The sequence below is a fragment of the Spinacia oleracea genome, chromosome 3, assembly GCF_020520425.1.
Source record: "Spinacia oleracea cultivar Varoflay chromosome 3, BTI_SOV_V1, whole genome shotgun sequence".
In the NCBI taxonomy this organism is placed as follows: Eukaryota; Viridiplantae; Streptophyta; class Magnoliopsida; order Caryophyllales; family Amaranthaceae; genus Spinacia; species Spinacia oleracea.
This window is the reverse complement of record NC_079489.1, coordinates 82615732-82634086: the sequence shown is the minus strand read 5'-3', so window position 1 is coordinate 82634086 and position 18355 is coordinate 82615732. Positions and strand designations below refer to the sequence as shown.

The window sequence follows — 18355 nt, the reverse complement described above, 5'->3', positions numbered from 1 at the left end:
AATGTTAATCTGAGGTTGACCTAGCTAGTATATATCGGCCGAGAAAAAATCATGTTAGATACTTGGACATAAAGGTTTCGAGTTAGTCAGAGCCACTCTGATTAACCCTAAGTCCCTAACTATACTAATTAGAAGTTATGATCCAAAAATATCTCAAAAAACACAATATGGCACAGTAGAAACGCAGGATTAGAAGAAGTTAGTTTAGCTTTAGGCAGTTGGGTGGTTTTTGTCATGTTAATCTCATATGTTGGACTCTTTGTTGACTATGGACTTTGATTATGTGAATATGTGATTAATCAACCCCACCTTGAATTAAAACAGTGATTAATAAACCCCACTTTGAATTAAATATCAAAAAAGTTAAAATAAAAAGATAATCCCATCTCCCAAGCCCCAACAGAGTATCTCACGAGCAGATATTGCATTGCAAATCTCAACCCCAATCATCTAAGATTCTAAGCTACGGAATAGGGAGTAATCCGTATTTTATTACTCCATATTTGGAACTTTATTGGTTGGACAAACCGGAATGTTTGAATTCCAACATTTGAGTTAGATATTGTGCTACAGCAATATTATCCGACCCCACAATCTACTCGGAAATTGATCATATTACTTCAAATAGATTAGCGGGAAATCCTTAATTTCTTATCTTATAACTAAAACGGCCGATACTCATTTGTGTTCGGCGGTAGGGTCTGAGGTAGCGGGTTATATTTTGACTTATTTAAAATGCCACTTGTAAAATTTTTAAGTATTTAGTGTGGAGGTGGGTGACGCAGCGGTTAGCGGTAGGGGTAGCCGTTGGGTAACTTTTATCAAACGTTAAAAATAGTAACATTTAAATGTAGTGGTAGCGTTTGATAAAAATTATAATAAAGTTTTAACAATATATATAGTATTGTATTTTACAATCTCAACCGCTACTTTTACCAAACACTCACACTAGTTACTCGCTACTTTGGTAGCTAACCGTTATCCGCTACTAGTGATTGTTAGGTTATGATACATATGACAAAACATAAATCATGCGGAAAACCTTAATGCCAGGAAACATATTATTTACACATAATCATTTAGCATAATTTAGGTGCATACACTTTGTAGCGTGCCCTCCCTAGCTGCGCCCGAACTGAACAAGAACAAGTCTTTAGGACTCCAAGCGTCGTCCCTCCGTAGATAATCCACAGCACGTCCGGATCCGCCTTAAAATTGACCAACTAGAATCGCCCTTAAGGTACTATAAATTTCGGTTATGATGAGCAAGAAAGTGACTGATTTTTCTGCTCAAAAATCACTGTTTTATTGTATGAATACTTATTGAAAACTCGTGCCTAAAATTATGACCCTAGGCATATATTTATAGGACTATGGAATAGGAATTCGAATCCTGTTAGAATACTAATTTATTAATTAGAATCCTATTAGATCTCTAAATAATAAATTTAATCTTTTAGGATTAGGATTTAATCAATGCACGAATTCCGATAGCATTAGGATTCGTCACGCACACGAGCAGCGCACAAGCACCGTACGCCCGCACGCAAGCCTTGCGGCCCACGCCGAGCGCACAGCGCTGAGGCCCATGCTCGCAGCCCATCGCTGAGCTTGTCGCGCGCCAAGGCTTGGCTGGGCCTGGCCTTGCGCTGGGCCTGGTCGAGCACTTGGCGTGTTGGATGCGTGTGGCTTGCTGGGCGTCGGCCTGGCTTCGTGCTGGGCCTTCGTCTAGCAAGCCTCGTCCGATGCTAATTCGTACGATACGATTTCCGATTAAATTCCCGATTCCGGAATTCATTTCCGATACGAACAATATTTAACATTTCCGATTCCGGAATTAATTTCCGTTTCGAACAAATATTTAATATTTCCGTTTCCGGAATTATTTTCCGATTCCGATAATATTTCCGATTCTGACAATATTTCCGTTTTCGGCAATATTTCCGATTCCGGTAATATTTCCATTTCCGATAATATTTTCCGATACGTACCATGTTTCCGTTTCCGGCAACATCTACGACTTGGATAATATTTATATTTCCGATACGATCCATATTTCAGTTTCCGGCAATATCATCGTTTCCGGAGTATTCATTTCTTGCCTTTGACGATCTCAGCTCCCACTGAAACCAAGATCCGTCGATTCTGAATATTCATAGATGGAGTATTTAATGCCATTAAATACTTGATCCATTTACGTACTATTTGTGTGACCCTACGGGTTCAGTCAAGAGTAAGATGTGGATTAATATCATTAATTCCACTTGAACTGAAGCGGCCTCTAGCTAGGCATTCAGCTCACTTGATCTCACTGAATTATTAACTTGTCAATTAATACTGAACCGCATTTATTAGACTTATCATTAAATGCATACTTGGACCAAGGGCATTATTTCCTTCAGTCTCCCACTTGTCCTTAGGGACAAGTGTGCATTTCCTAATTCCTTTGTCGCTCGATGCTTGCTCTTGAACATAAGGTAAGAGTTGTCATCCTTATTACGTCCAGAGGTGTTTCTCGGATTCAGAGTTCAACTGATCAAATAAACAGATAATCATAGCCTATGATTCATCTGAGCACGGCCATGCATTTTACAGTTTCTAGCTCTCCGAGTGGCCTTGTACAACTTTTAAGCATCTCATCCCGATTTATGGGAGGACAATCCCAATCTTGCGATCTTGAGATTAGACTTCGTTTGATAGGTGATTACCTGAGCGTTGCCTTTATAGCCTCCTTTTACGGTGCGACGGTTGGTCAACGTCAAAGTAAGCAGTTCTCAAACAAGTAATCTCAAATCACTCAGGTATTGAGGATTATTTTTTTTTTTTTTTTTTTGCTAAGCAAGTAATGATAATATTAATTTCCACAAAACAGAATACAACCTAGGCTAACTCAAGGGGAACAAACCAACTAGGTTGGACCATTCCTCACAAGAGCAAGCACAACACAACTAAGTTTCAGAGATTCTGAAACCACAAACTATCCTTCCTACTTACATTCTTTGGCATTACAGCCATCACTCTACTCTTAACTGTATGCTTTAAAAGAGTCATTACATTCAAAACAGTAGGGAAAGCTTTATCCCAGAAACTACTATTTCTACTCCTCCAGATCAGGTAGATCAAAGCAACCATGCTAGCATACATAACACTTTTCCTAAATTTGGAACTGTTGCTGTTAGACAGTTGTCTAACTCCTCTCTGTAAGGTAGTAAGGGAGCTTTGAATCCCCAACCAACTCTTCAAATCAGTGAGACATCTGCTACTGTAAGGACACTTGAAGAACAAGTGTTCATGATCTTCAGGGGCTTGACCACAGAGAAGACAATCTGAAGTTGAGCTAACTCCAATTCTTGCCATTTTTGCTGTTGTTTGCAATCTGTGCTGAATTGCCAACCAAGAGATGAACCTATGTTTTGGCACAGTAAGTCTATTCCAGACCATCTTGTCCCAGTGAACCATGGGCTTGGAATCAATGAGCTTATTATACACCAATTTCACAGAATATTTAGGCATATTGCAGAATTCAGTAGCAGTAAACACTTGCTTGATTTGTTCTTTAGTATCACAGATTTTCTTCCAGTACCAACTAGAAGTGAAGGAAATAATGCCCTTGGTCCAAGTATGCATTCTATGTTAAGTCTAATAAATGCGGTTCAGTATTAATTAACAAGTTAATAATTCAGTGAGATCAAGTGAGCTGAATGCCTAGCTAGAGGCCGCTTCAGTTCAAGTGGAATTAATGATATTAATCCACAGCTTACTCTTGACTGAACCCGTAGGGTCACACAAATAGTACGTAAACGGATCAAGTATCTAATGGCATTAGATACTCTATCTATGAATATTCGGAACCGACAGATCTTGGTTTCAGTGGGAGCTAAGATCGTCACAGGCAAGAAATGAATACTCCGGAAACGATGATATTACCGGAAACGGAAATATGGATCGTATCGGAAATATGAATATTATCCAAGTCGTAGATGTTGCCGGAAACGGAAACATGGTACGTATCGGAAAATATTATTGGAAATGGAAATATTACCAGAATCGGAAATATTGCCGGAAACGGAAATATTGTCAGAATCGGAAATATTACCGGAATCGGAAAATAATTCCGGAAACGGAAATATTAAATATTTGTTCGAAACGGAAATTAATTCCGGAATCGGAAATATTAAATATTGTTCGTATCGGAAATAAATTCCGGAACTGGAAATTTAATCGGAAGCGTATCGTACGAATTAGCATCGGACGAGGCCTGCCGGACGAAGGCCCAGCACGAAGCCGGGCCATCGCCCAGCAAGCACGCGCGCAGCCAAGGCAGCGCCCAGGCCTACCGCAAGGCAGGCCCAGCGCGCGCCAAGGCCACGGATGCGTGGGCCGCGCTGCGTGGGCTGCTGCTCGCACGCGCATGGGCAGCCCTTGTGGCTGCCGTGTGTGTGTGAGTTTGTGCTCATGCGTGATTCCTAAATCTACAAGAGTTAGTGTATGATTAAATTTCTATTCCTAATTGGATAAATTAATTAAATAGAATTCATGTAGGATTCTAATTTCAATTAATTCGTATCCTACTAGGATTACGATTCCTTTTCCATAACTCTATAAATAAAGGCCTAGGGGTCATTATTTATACAACAAGTTTTTAAGTATTCAAAACTAAGATTTTTAAGCAGAAAAAATCAGCCAATATTCTTGCCTACCCAACCGAAAATATTAGAACCTTAAGGGCGATTCTAGTTGGTCAATCTTAAGGCGGATCCGGACGTGCTGTGGACTATCTACGGAGGGACGACACTTGGAGTCCTAAAGACTTGTTCTTGTTCGGTTCGGGCGCAGCTAGGGAAGGCACGCAACAAAGAGTATGCATCTAAACTATGCTAAATGATTATGTGTAAATAATATGTTTCCTGGCTTTATGGTTTTTCCGCATGATTTATGAACTGTCATATGAATCATAACCTAACAGTGGTATCACGAGCCCCTTATTATTTTCATAATCTAAATTGCATGAACATGGTTAAATATTACAAATTTGCAAGAATTAGAGGGGTGATTAATTTTCGTAATTGTTAATTAATTGCAAATTGCGTTTATTTAATTATACGTACGCAGTTTTTCGGCAGTTTCTTCGTTACTCATCCAAATCGAGTGATTTTTGTGTCCATTCCGCATGTAAAAGGCATTCTAAAATTTTGACAAAAATAGTATTTTTCTGCCGAACCCAGAATTCTCAAATTCGAAGCCTAACTATGACTTTTCGAAGGTTTTAGTTTTTCGAATGCAAAATTTCGTAAATTTAAGATGTTAAATTAAATATTTGCGATTCTTGTTGATAAATCTTGAATTTTTGATTGACCTAATGCATATGTTTAACAAGTTTGAATGCCTAGTCTTGTTAATTATGCAATCTAATTTGTAATTATGATTAATTTGTTGAAAATTAGAATAATTTAGAATTAATTTGATTTTCATAATTAATTGTAATTTAATTAGAAACCTATGATTAAAAACCACCATAAAAATTGTAAATTTACGATAAATTTTAAATTTTTATGACCTAGACTTGAATCCATATCAATCGGAAATCAATTGGATAATAAATTTTCGATTTTTCGCCCTAAAATTATGAAATTAATATTACTTATTAATTTGTCATTAATTTTAAATATAAATTTTAAATTTTTTATGCGATTCGTTCATATAACTTGCACGCACGAAGCAATGGACGCTTCGTGTTACCCTTAAGGGGTGTTGTATAATGCGGGCATGCGACGACGAGCAAGGGAGCTCGTCGCCCGTGCGGCACGAATGCAATGAGCAAGGGCGTAGTGCACGAGCACAAGGCAGCAGCCCTGCCTTGTGTCGTGTGCCACGAGCAATGAACGAATGGGCATGGGCGAGGGGCGAGCCAAGGCAGTCGCGTGTGGGCAGCAAGCGAGCTGCGCCACAACGCGCGCTGCCTCGCACAAGTGCGCGCAGCGAGCGCGCAGCGAGCGCAAGCTCGCGTGCCACGAGCGCTGCGCCCAGCACTACTCGCGCGCACAGCGCGCGATGTCGCTCGCCCAGCGAGCGATGTCGCGCCCCAGCGAGCGATGGCTCGCGCGCACAGCGCGCGATGTCGCTCACCCAGCGAGCGATGTCGCGCCCCAGCGAGCGATGGCTCGCGCGCACAGCGAGCGAGCCAGCCCGCCCAGCGAGCGATGTCGCGCCCCAGCGAGCGATGGCTCGCGCGCACAGCGAGCGAGCCAGCGCGCCCAGCGAGCGATCTCGCGCGCGCGCACTGCGAGCGATAGCTCGCGTGCGATGGGGCGCTGTGCGGAGGCTTGCGATAGGACAGCAGCAGCTATGCGACGAGCGCATGGGCTGCGCGCACATGGCCAGCAATGGCTGTGTGCGTACGGCCCATGGGCGTGCAACGCGTAGGGTGTTTGCGTTACGATTAGATCGTTTTGAATGTTTAATTTGAAAATTTCAGTTCACGTAATTTTAATTAATTTTAAAATTAATAATTTGAATTAATTTCTTGGATTTTAATTTTGAATATTATAATTATAATAAATGGAATTTATTCTAATTATTTTACTAAAATTAAAATCATGAATTAATTTAAATGCGACTGAAATTAAATTAAATTTTTGGATTCAATTATAAATTTATATGAGCTTTAAATTTTAATTAAATTTGTATGTTTCCGGTTAGACTAGAAATACAATTTTATGTTTAAAATTAGTAAAGCATATGAATTTATTGGTTTAAGTGGGAGCGCTTTTTAGTCATAAACTCTTGATTAGGTCTACAAATCCTTAAGGTTAAAACAACTCGATTAGAATTAATAAGGACTGAATAATTGGTAGATTATTGGTGCCCTTGATTAATTGCTGCAAATGTTTACGTGATGCATAATGTGTTTTACCAACCAGCTATGTGGGCCATTCATGATAATGAATGGGTGAATGGTATATATTGTATATGTACTGTTTTGCAGGTTATGAAGTGACTAGTATGGCCCAAATAGGATAGAAAATATGGTCTGCGTACCATTAATTTGAATGTAATTGGTCTAAAGTACCAAAGTTATTTTTCAATTCAAATATGGTCTGCGAACCATCAAATAGTTGTAATTAGTTATAGCTTATCCTATTTGAAGAAAATGGTGCCTCCCACGGAGATTTTCAAGACGGACTTTGAAGTCAAAGCTTCAAGATGAAGTCGGGCCATACTAGATCACAAATATCTTATGCATGTTTTAAGTTATTTATTGCTTTTAAATATGTCTTAAAATGCATGAGATCAAAAGCTTGATTATGTTGCATGATTAAGGATTTTAGTTCACTTAAAATCTAACCAACATAGTAAGAGCCTTAAGTTCCAAACTTAAAAATTGAGTTAAAAGGTGCCATGCCAAAATATACACTTGCTTGGATATCCTTTACATCAATCTAGTAATAGTTTTCGCTCAGCGAGGTGTTACTTATTGGTCCTAAAGGGGCAAGGTACACAAATAATTGTGAGTACATGTTAGTTTTGGTGAAACTCAACGATATAAGTAAGGAGTCCTTTTATGTCGTGGCAACATCGATAAGTTTACCTAATAAGTTCTTAGACGTACCTATCAACCAAGAGTAGTTTTTAGACTATTAGCAAAAGGCTTTTGCTTACCTAAAATGTTTTAGGATTAAGTCGACAAACTGTGCTTAGTTCTTCAATGATTTTAGGGTCTTGGAATCATTTTATTCACACCTGCCGGAACAATAAAATCGAATAAAATGCTAATAACTTGTTTGAATTGCATGGTTGCTTTAATTTCAAGTTATTATTCATGATAAATGTTTAAACTTTGCATGCTTCAATGTATGTTTTAATTATTGTTTATAATTAAATATCTTGCACTGCAATAAATCCTTTTAGAAAGGTAACAGTAAATTTCCTCGATTGGTAGTGAATCCAAGAACGATTCACGGAAATGAGAGAAAGTGAGCAATTTAAAATGTACGTTTCTTATAGCGACTTTTATGGTTGTTTTCGAATATCAAAATCGAATGGCAAACCAATTGGTGCTTGTGAATTCAAAATACACTGTAGTTTTGAGATCATAAAGCATTGAGTCTAATACGCTTAGCTTTACCAATGGTTAACAACCTAATATCTTTGTCCATTTAATTCTCGAATGAGTCTAGTCCCTAGACATTCGAATAGATCGATGCTTAGAGAACTTTAGAAGCTTCTGGTAAGATCATCTAGTTGAAACTTAATATTCAACATAAATTAAATGTTAAGAACCTTGTTGGTGCGACATTGGACATGTCTAACAAAGTATAAAAGTCAACACTAAAGAATTCAATTCTTAAGACTATAAGAAAGGGTACAAGAAATAGGAAAACAAAGGAACAAATGAAAGGAATTACGATTCCGTTTCTACCTATAAGTTTATATTTAAAGAGAAGTGACCTAGCAATCAAACTTCCTTGGTATCATATACCGCTTGAGGTTCTTACTTCGGTAATAACTCAAATAATGGAAGCTAGGATACACTAATGACCTACAAGTGGGAAATGAAGCATGGCATTGCTACATTAATTGTAGGGTCATCTAGTTTGTTTTAAGTCCTTTCAAAGGCTGGAACTAAATGGCTATTTTGTTCCATAATCAGCATACCTAAATTTCTGCTTCAAACACAGAAAGACTCACATTCAGAAGAACAAAAAAAAAAAATGCTTGTTTGTTTGTTTATTTGAATGAAATGGTCATTTACGGAATGAGTCAATATGCTTGATTAAAACAAACAACTCTTTAAAAAACTTTACTAGGTTCAAATCAACCCCTTGATTTGAGTTCCACTAATCTTTGGCATTGTTACTTAGACTATATCAACAAGTTAACATTCAAAAGCTCTATTTTAATGGACTTTTGAAAGTTCATTGATTTCTAGATCAATTTAAGACAACTAGTCTTACTTGTTGAAAGTAACAAAAGATATGAACTATTGTTAGAACGCCTAGACAATAGAGTTCAAAGCTAAAGAAAGATTTTATGACTTTATTATTTCACATGGATTCGAGTAAATATAGGTATATTTACTCAAATGTGATATAAGTTGAATCTGTTTGGCTAGTTCAAAGATTCAGAAGTATAAAATCCACTTGGCAAGAAATCATAAAGATCTAGGTTAGATCATGTTGATGATTACTTGAGACCAAATATGATCATCAATGATTGTGTGTTGTAATTTCACAATCTAGCTCCATAAGATATGGCATATCTACGTTGGAATGATCGAAGTCAATTAGTACTTGATTCGATCAATGATGAATCATAAAGACTTTTCCTATAATTTCTAAAACAAAATGCTCAACTACCACCAAACTAAACCAAATTCGTCAAAGCTATTGAAAAGTAATTTCAGAATATCTTTTCATAATATATCTAAAGAGTTCCTAAACTCAGTGGGAGCTTAGTGTTTGTTATTCAAACAAACTAAGGCCCAAGTATAGATATATGTTTCATTGTGATTTATTCAAATGAGACACAAGGGTATTGTTTCTACCACGAATTTTTGAGAACATAATGTTTGTTTGCTCGAAATAATGTCCTTTTGGAGATTCGTTTCCAAAATGACAAGTGGGAGAAAATAGACCTCGAAAGTTTTCGAGGCGAACAACAAACATAAACGGACATTCCGGAGGCTTTTCGAAGTACTTCAGAAAATCCGAACTTATTCTTTAAGGACTTTAGAAGTGGCTTTAAAGAATAGACATCTCTTAGAAGACTTTACAAGTTCTTCAAGGAGAACAGAATATTCAAAGGACTTTAAGTGGCTATTGATATTCTAATGTTTGATGTTCTATACCCAAGTAGGCATAGAGATCAGGTCAATGAAACTATGAGATTCTTCTATTAAATAGTGAAGAAACCTACAACTTGCAGTCAAACTATTATCATGTAGATTAATGAGTTTGTGACTTGTAAGAAAGCTATGACGAAACCTAGATTCCCTAAAATGGTTAGAGGCCATATATAGACTCAAATGTTTTAAATGGTTAGAGGCCATAAAACATACTCAATGTTTTGATGACAAAATTGAAATTTTGTTGATTTGCAAGAATGGGTTCACACCTATTGGTTGCAAGTTTGTTTTAAGGATAAAAACCATCAAACATGGAATTGTGTTCACACACAAAGCTAGATTAGTTGCTAAAGGTTACAAGCAAATTCATGGTGTAAATTGTGTTGAAACCTCATGCATAATCGTAATGCTCAAGTCTATAATTCAAGCAATGATTGCATATTGGTACATATAGCAATTGGATGACAAAACGTATTCCTCAATCAAATGTTGGAATAAACTATGTACATGGTATATCATAGGATTTGTGGATCCAAATAAATGATTGAAAAAGAAAGCTAGCTTATGAAATCTAAAGTACAGATTTAAGCAAGCAATTGGGAATTAGAAATGTATTTTAGTGAAGCTAATAAGTATTTTAGTTTCATAAAATATACATGATTCTTATAGATATATAAGAAGTTTAGTGGGAGTACTTAAAACTTAATTGGTCCTATGTGTATTACACACATATCTCTCTATTGTGAAATAACATTCAAATGCTAATGACTTAGATTTGAAATTATTCATCAATGATGGACCATGGCGAAACTTAGTACATACTGGGTATTAAGATCTATTTACAAAGATCTTATGATATTGTTTTGGATTAAGTAATGACATTTACTAAATCAAACACGAAAGTCTCCATTGGAGATATTCGACCCATGTGAATAAATCTAAGTAAAGGATGTTTGAACTATGTATAAGCATTTACTAAGTTAAACATCAAAGAGTCTAAATGAGATTCTTAAACCTATATTATATGTCAAAGAATTTAGCTGGATTCAGTATCTGCTGAAATTGAATGAGCTAAAATTACATGAATAGAATTCAATTGGGAATTATTCTGAAAAAGAATTTATCATGTATGATATAATATGAGGATCGCCAAAAACGTATCGTATGACTTTAGGCATGACGAACATATACCAATCTCTATTGATCTAAGTGAAGATCAACTAGATTGAGATCAAGAATACTTATGGTACTTGAAATGGTACATAAGGAATAGTTCTTGATTCAAGGAATAAAGATATGCTAAATATTGATGCTACACGCATAAACACTGGCAAAGGATCAAGCAAGACCCTTTGGAGTTAATCATTGATAAGGACGAGCTATAGAGCATCGTGTTTTGAAATGGCAACATGGATTGGAGACCATGAGTTGTTGCGTGGGAAATTAAAATAATAATTTCTATGTTCTAAGATATAGTTGGAGAATCTTCCACATATCTATGAACTGCCTGGATAGGTAAATCCAAACAAAGCATCACTAGCAACCTATACAGTTGAAGTAAAAGTAATTATTGCCTAAGAAGCAATAAAACAGGGTTGTTTAAAGTTCTTCACTGAACTTGGGTAGATCACCTATCTGCTGGCTTGATGGTTCTTCATTGAAAAATGCGTAGAACCACTCTTGAAGCAAAAAAAAAAAAACGTCTGCTAACTTGATGGTTCTTCATTGCAAAATGAGTAATACCACCATCGAAGTAAGAAAGACTAGATCACATAATAAACAAACTCGAAAAGATCTTATCATCATATCTCGAAGAACATTTCGATGAAAAGGATATTAAGATTGGCAAAGCATGATAACTAAACCTATGCAACAAGTGAGAAGCAACACTCACGTTGTAGCACTGGAAATCAAGCATAGCTTTGAATTCCATGAATTGTTTTAGAAGATGGGTTTGAGGCCCATGGTTATAAAACATTGGGGTTGAACATTTATCATATATGAAATGTATTTTCATATTCCATTTAATCTTGGTTTAGTATTAAATGATGAGTCCCTTCAAATTTGACGATATATTCAAGATAGACTGTCAGGACCAGTCCTGTGACTAAGAAATGTCTATCAAGTGAACTTGAAAGTCAAAGGTTGAAAATGGTCCCTATTCGGAGTTTTCTATAAAATTGGACGCATAGAAAACGTTAGACGATTAGAATGCAAGATGACTAGTAGTTCTGTTTCTTGAACTATGTGGACATGGCAATGTCATAATCATTTGCATAGATACTTACTTTGGGAAGACTAGTATCGGACAAGACCTATGAAACTTTACTGTAAGAGATGAAAGTCTGTCATAAGTAAATTTCATTAAATTATTAGACACTAAATCCTCAAATACCTGAGTGATTTGAGATTACTTGTTTGAGAACTGGTTGCTTTGACGTTGACCAACCGTCGCACCGTAAAAGGAGGCTATAAAGGCAACGCTCAGGTAATCACCTATCAAACGAAGTCTAATCTCAAGATCGCAAGATTGGGATTGTCCTCCCATAAATCGGGATGAGATGCTTAAAAGTTGTACAAGGCCACTCGGAGAGCTAGAAACTGTGAAATGCATGGCCGTGCTCGGATGAATCATAGGCTATGATTATCTGTTTATTTGATCAGTTGAACTCTGAAACCGAGGAACACCTCTGGACGTAATAAGGATGACAACTCTTACCTTATGTTCAAGAGCAAGCATCGAGCGACAAAGGAATTAGGAAATGCACACTTGTCCCTAAGGACAAGTGGGAGACTGAAGGAAATAATGCCCTTGGTCCAAGTATGCATTCTATGTTAAGTCTAATAAATGCGGTTCAGTATTAATTAACAAGTTAATAATTCAGTGAGATCAAGTGAGCTGAATGCCTAGCTAGAGGCCGCTTCAGTTCAAGTGGAATTAATGATATTAATCCACAGCTTACTCTTGACTGAACCCGTAGGGTCACACAAATAGTACGTAAACGGATCAAGTATCTAATGGCATTAGATACTCTATCTATGAATATTCGGAACCGACAGATCTTGGTTTCAGTGGGAGCTAAGATCGTCACAGGCAAGAAATGAATACTCCGGAAACGATGATATTACCGGAAACGGAAATATGGATCGTATCGGAAATATGAATATTATCCAAGTCGTAGATGTTGCCGGAAACGGAAACATGGTACGTATCGGAAAATATTATTGGAAATGGAAATATTACCAGAATCGGAAATATTGCCGGAAACGGAAATATTGTCAGAATCGGAAATATTACCGGAATCGGAAAATAATTCCGGAAACGGAAATATTAAATATTTGTTCGAAACGGAAATTAATTCCGGAATCGGAAATATTAAATATTGTTCGTATCGGAAATAAATTCCGGAACTGGAAATTTAATCGGAAGCGTATCGTACGAATTAGCATCGGACGAGGCCTGCCGGACGAAGGCCCAGCACGAAGCCGGGCCATCGCCCAGCAAGCACGCGCGCAGCCAAGGCAGCGCCCAGGCCTACCGCAAGGCAGGCCCAGCGCGCGCCAAGGCCACGGATGCGTGGGCCGCGCTGCGTGGGCTGCTGCTCGCACGCGCATGGGCAGCCCTTGTGGCTGCCGTGTGTGTGTGAGTTTGTGCTCATGCGTGATTCCTAAATCTACAAGAGTTAGTGTATGATTAAATTTCTATTCCTAATTGGATAAATTAATTAAATAGAATTCATGTAGGATTCTAATTTCAATTAATTCGTATCCTACTAGGATTACGATTCCTTTTCCATAACTCTATAAATAAAGGCCTAGGGGTCATTATTTATACAACAAGTTTTTAAGTATTCAAAACTAAGATTTTTAAGCAGAAAAAATCAGCCAATATTCTTGCCTACCCAACCGAAAATATTAGAACCTTAAGGGCGATTCTAGTTGGTCAATCTTAAGGCGGATCCGGACGTGCTGTGGACTATCTACGGAGGGACGACACTTGGAGTCCTAAAGACTTGTTCTTGTTCGGTTCGGGCGCAGCTAGGGAAGGCACGCAACAAAGAGTATGCATCTAAACTATGCTAAATGATTATGTGTAAATAATATGTTTCCTGGCTTTATGGTTTTTCCGCATGATTTATGAACTGTCATATGAATCATAACCTAACAAGAAGAACTAGTAGGGACAAAATCCCACCAATCCCCATCCTTAACATAAACTGAATTGATCCATTTTATCCAGATGTTATCTTGCTTATTGGCTACAGCCCAAACATACTTCCCCAGATTAGCCACATTCCACACCTCCACATTCCTAAAACCAAGACCACCTTGATTCTTATCACAACAAGTCTGCTCCCAAGCTATGTAACTTGGCTTAGAGCTATATGCCTGTCCACTCCATAAGAAGGATCTACAAATTTTGGTAATCTCTTTTAGAACACTCTTGGGCAAAATATAAATCTGGGACCAATACATATGGATACTAAGCAAAACAGCATTAATCAATTGCATCCTAGCTGTATAAGAGAGGTTCCTAGAGCTCCATACTTTGATTCTAGCAGTCATTTTATCCACCAACATCTCACACTGAGCTGCTGTAATTTTCTTTGAACAAATTGGAACTCCCAAATACCTAAAAGGTAAAGCACTTCTAGTAAAACCAGAAGCAGCAATCACTCTAGTTACATCAGATTCAGTCATACCATGACAATAAACAGAGGATTTTTGAATATTAGCAGACAAACCAGAGGTTATGGAGAACAATTTGAAAGCTTGCAACAGAAGATAAATGGAAGGGAAGTCACCTTTTCTACACAGGATCAGATCATCAGCAAAACACAAGTGAGTGAGCTTAATATCTCTGCACCTTGGGTGAAACTGAAACTGAGGGAGAGCACTCATTTTCTGAAGAATTCTTGATAAATATTCCATGCAGATGACAAATAACAAGGGAGACATGGGATCACCTTGTCTCAACCCTCTTTTGGATTTGAAAAACCCTTGCATTGAGCCATTAACCATCAAAGAAAACATGGGAGTAGTAACACACTCCATAACAATCTGCACAAAGGAATTAGGGAAACCCAACTGCTCAAGCATAGATTTCAGAAACCCCCAATCCACTGTATCATATGCCTTCTGTAAATCTATTTTCATTAAACAGCTAGGCTTAACTGATTTCCTACCATACTGCTTAACCAAATCTTGGATCACCATGATATTGTGAACAATGTACCTCCCATGAACAAAACCACCCTGATTCTCCTGGATAAGATCAGGCAAGATCTGTCTCATTCTCCCACACAATACCTTGGTAACACATTTATATAAGGTATTACAGCAAGATATAGGTCTGTATTCACTCACATTTTTTGGGCATTTAGTTTTGGGAATAAGGGTAATTACAGTATGATTCAGCTCCTTCAACAATTTGCCACTCTGCAGAACATCTAGCACAGCAGCAATCACATCATCCCCCACTATGTGCCAAGCATCTCTGTAAAAGAAGGATCCAAATCCATCTGGCCCTGGTGCTTTCACACCTGGAATAGACCATAAAGCATTCTTCACCTCTTCTCTAGTGTAAGGAGCATTTAGAATAGCTCTGTGAGCATCAGTAACCAGTGGACCTGTTTGAACTATATGAGAAAGAACTTCAGCTTTTTGAGTACTATTACCACCCAATAAACATTCATAATACTCCAAGAAAGCACTAGTAACCTCAGTAGGATTATCTCTCCAAACTCCATTCTTATCATGAATACTATACACTTGATTCTGAAAATTTCTTCTTTTAATACTCTGGTGAAACACAGCAGTGTTCTCATCCCCACTCTTGATCCACTCAACTTTAGCTTTTTGCCTCAAAAAATCCAAATAAACCTGATGTTTATCTTTGTATGTCTTAATAGCATCTAGCTCTTCATTAGCAAGTGAATGATCAGCAGGATGAAGATGCATAGCTTCTTGAGCAGCTAATAAGTCATGATAGGCCTTCAAGTCTGCAGCATGTACATCAGAAAAACCAGTCTTATTAAGCTCTTTCAAAGCCAACTTCACTCTCTTCAACTTAGAAACCACTACAAACATCTTACTTCCAGAAATGGGTCTATCCCATTGAATCTTAACAATCTCACTAAACTTTGGAGCACTTTTCCACATAGTGAAGTACTTAAAAGGTTTCTTCCCCCCATTATTCTTAGGATAAACAGTGAGCAACCCAGGTGAGTGATCAAAAGCACCTTCACTCAGAAAACACACCTCAGCAGCAGAATAAGAATCAAACCATTTAGGGTTAGCAAGAACCCTATCCAGTTTAGAAAAGACCCTATTTGCTCCTTCCTGCTTATTGTTCCAAGTAAAGAAATGACCACTACTTTTGATATCTTCCATGCCACAGCAGTGCATACAGGCATTAATGTCAGCAATTTCAGATTGTCTAACAGCAGAACCAATTCTCTCCTCTATGTTCATCACACAGTTAAAATCTCCACAAAGAATCCAAGGATCCTGAGTATTCAAAACTCTCAAATCACTCCATAAACTCTCTCTCTGCTTACTATCATTGAAAGCATACACAAAAGTGCAAAAGAAAGCTGGCATACCACTCATAAGAGTGACATGACAGTGAATATGCTGAGCTGTAACAGACAAAATGCTGATAGTGAAACTTCCAGGATTCCAAGCCACAATTATTCTACCTCCAGAATGGAAGCTTGAGTTGCTAGTGAAACACCAACCAGAGAAAATCTTCTGATAAAGTTTACCCAGATTTGGCAACTTTACCTTGTGCTCTAGGAGACCAACCAATCCAATTCCATGCTGCTGAATGAATCTACACACTTCACTCTGCTTCTGGGATGAATTGAGCCCCCTAACATTCCAACTTAATATCCTATCCATGAGGAGAAGAAGAGTTCCCTCTTCCAATTAAACTCCCCATTTGTTCACTGACACATCTGTGATCACCAGAACTGTCTTGCAATTGTGGAGAATCTTGCTCCTGTTGCTCATCATTAAGTAACTGGAAAGGATTTGCAGTCTGAGTGGGTTCCACAGAAGAAACTCTCACTCTTATTGGTCTAAGTTCCCTCTGAAATCCCTCTTGATCCACTTCCACCTCTTGAGATCTTACTTGATGCACAGGTTGAACCTGTTTCTGCACCCACAGTTTCTTAGCTTTGTTCTGTCTACATTCTGATTCAGTATGCCCTATCAACTGACATTTCTCACAGAGTGTTGGCCTCCATTCATATCTCAATTCCACCTGAGTTATCATGCCATGCTCATTCACAAAAGAAACAGACTCAGGTAGTTTTTGATTCATTGGCACTTCCACCATAACTCTAGCATAGTGTAGCTTGTCCCTATTAATAGTGGCTGAATCTCTCTTAACTGGATTGCCAATCTGCCCCACTATTTTAAACAGAGCTTTTTCACCCCAATATTTGAAGTTCAATCTCAATTGAATCCAAATAGGGATAACCTGTACTTCTTCCTTTTCCATGTCCATATCCACAGACCAAGGTCTAACAATTAGGGGTTTCTTATCAAAGAAGTAATGACCAGTTAACACTGTATCTCTTGCCTCCATTGTCATAAATCGCACCAGAAATACTCCTTTCTTCACCATCACCACTTTATCCACTTTAAAATTCCTCCATATTCTCCTAAAATATCCCTCCATCACATGAACAGGAGGGTTTGCACCCACTACATAACAAACAACAGCAGAATTCCAGAAATCAATCTCATCCTGTATATCATCTATTTCAATATGAACTGAATTCACTATGGGTGGAATCGCATCATTATGATCAGTAGTTGATTCACTATGATTATCTCTATGCTCAGATTTAGCAGCATCATCAAATTGTTGTAAAATGGGTATTGAAACCATACCAATATCCAGCTGAGATCGAGTAGTACCTGCATTCATCTGTTTTGCTGAACCATGGATGACTTCCATGAATTCACTGAATGAATGACGAACTTCTGATCGAACTTGGAGATGTCGCAACCCAGATTTTGGAGTGAAAACTTCATTCTCAATCCCAAAATCCAAAGCCTCTACGCCCAGAACTTCGTCCATCGAACGAGTTTTCAGCGCTTGGGAGTCTGAAGATGGTCCTCGTGGTCTTCCATTGCCATTTCCATGCCTGTTTCCTTGAGCTTTCGACCCAGTTTTTCTTGCCATGGCTACGGCTCACGTTAAGCTAACTTGCACCGAGAGAGGAAACTTGGGAGAAAAGGAAACCTTAATTTGCCGGTATTGAGGATTAGTGTCTAATAATTTTAATGAAATTTACTTATGCCAGATTTTCATCTCTTACAGTAAAGTTTCATAGGTCTGTCCGATACTAGTCTTCCCAAAGTAAGTATCTATGCAAATGATTATGACATTGCCATGTCCACATATTTCAAGAAACAGAACTACTGGTCATCTTGCATTCTAGTCGTCTAACATTTTCTATGCGTCCATCTTTATAGAAAACTCCGACCAGGGACCAT

General features: G+C 37.9%; 1 protein-coding gene across 1 annotated transcript; it reads right to left on the bottom strand.

Moving 5' to 3' along the window:
* Positions 1-2955: 2955 nt before the first annotated feature.
* LOC130469817 (uncharacterized) lies at positions 2956-3513 on the bottom strand. Its single transcript, XM_056839308.1, has one exon. It carries the CDS (start codon positions 3511-3513, stop codon positions 2956-2958), a length of 558 nt encoding a protein of 185 aa, XP_056695286.1.
* Positions 3514-18355: the final 14842 nt, after the last annotated feature.

What these genes read in the sequence shown, in the direction of transcription:
- LOC130469817 (XM_056839308.1), bottom strand. Translation starts at nt 3,513, where the DNA reads ATGCCTAAATATTCTGTGAAATTGGTGTATAATAAGCTCATTGATTCC.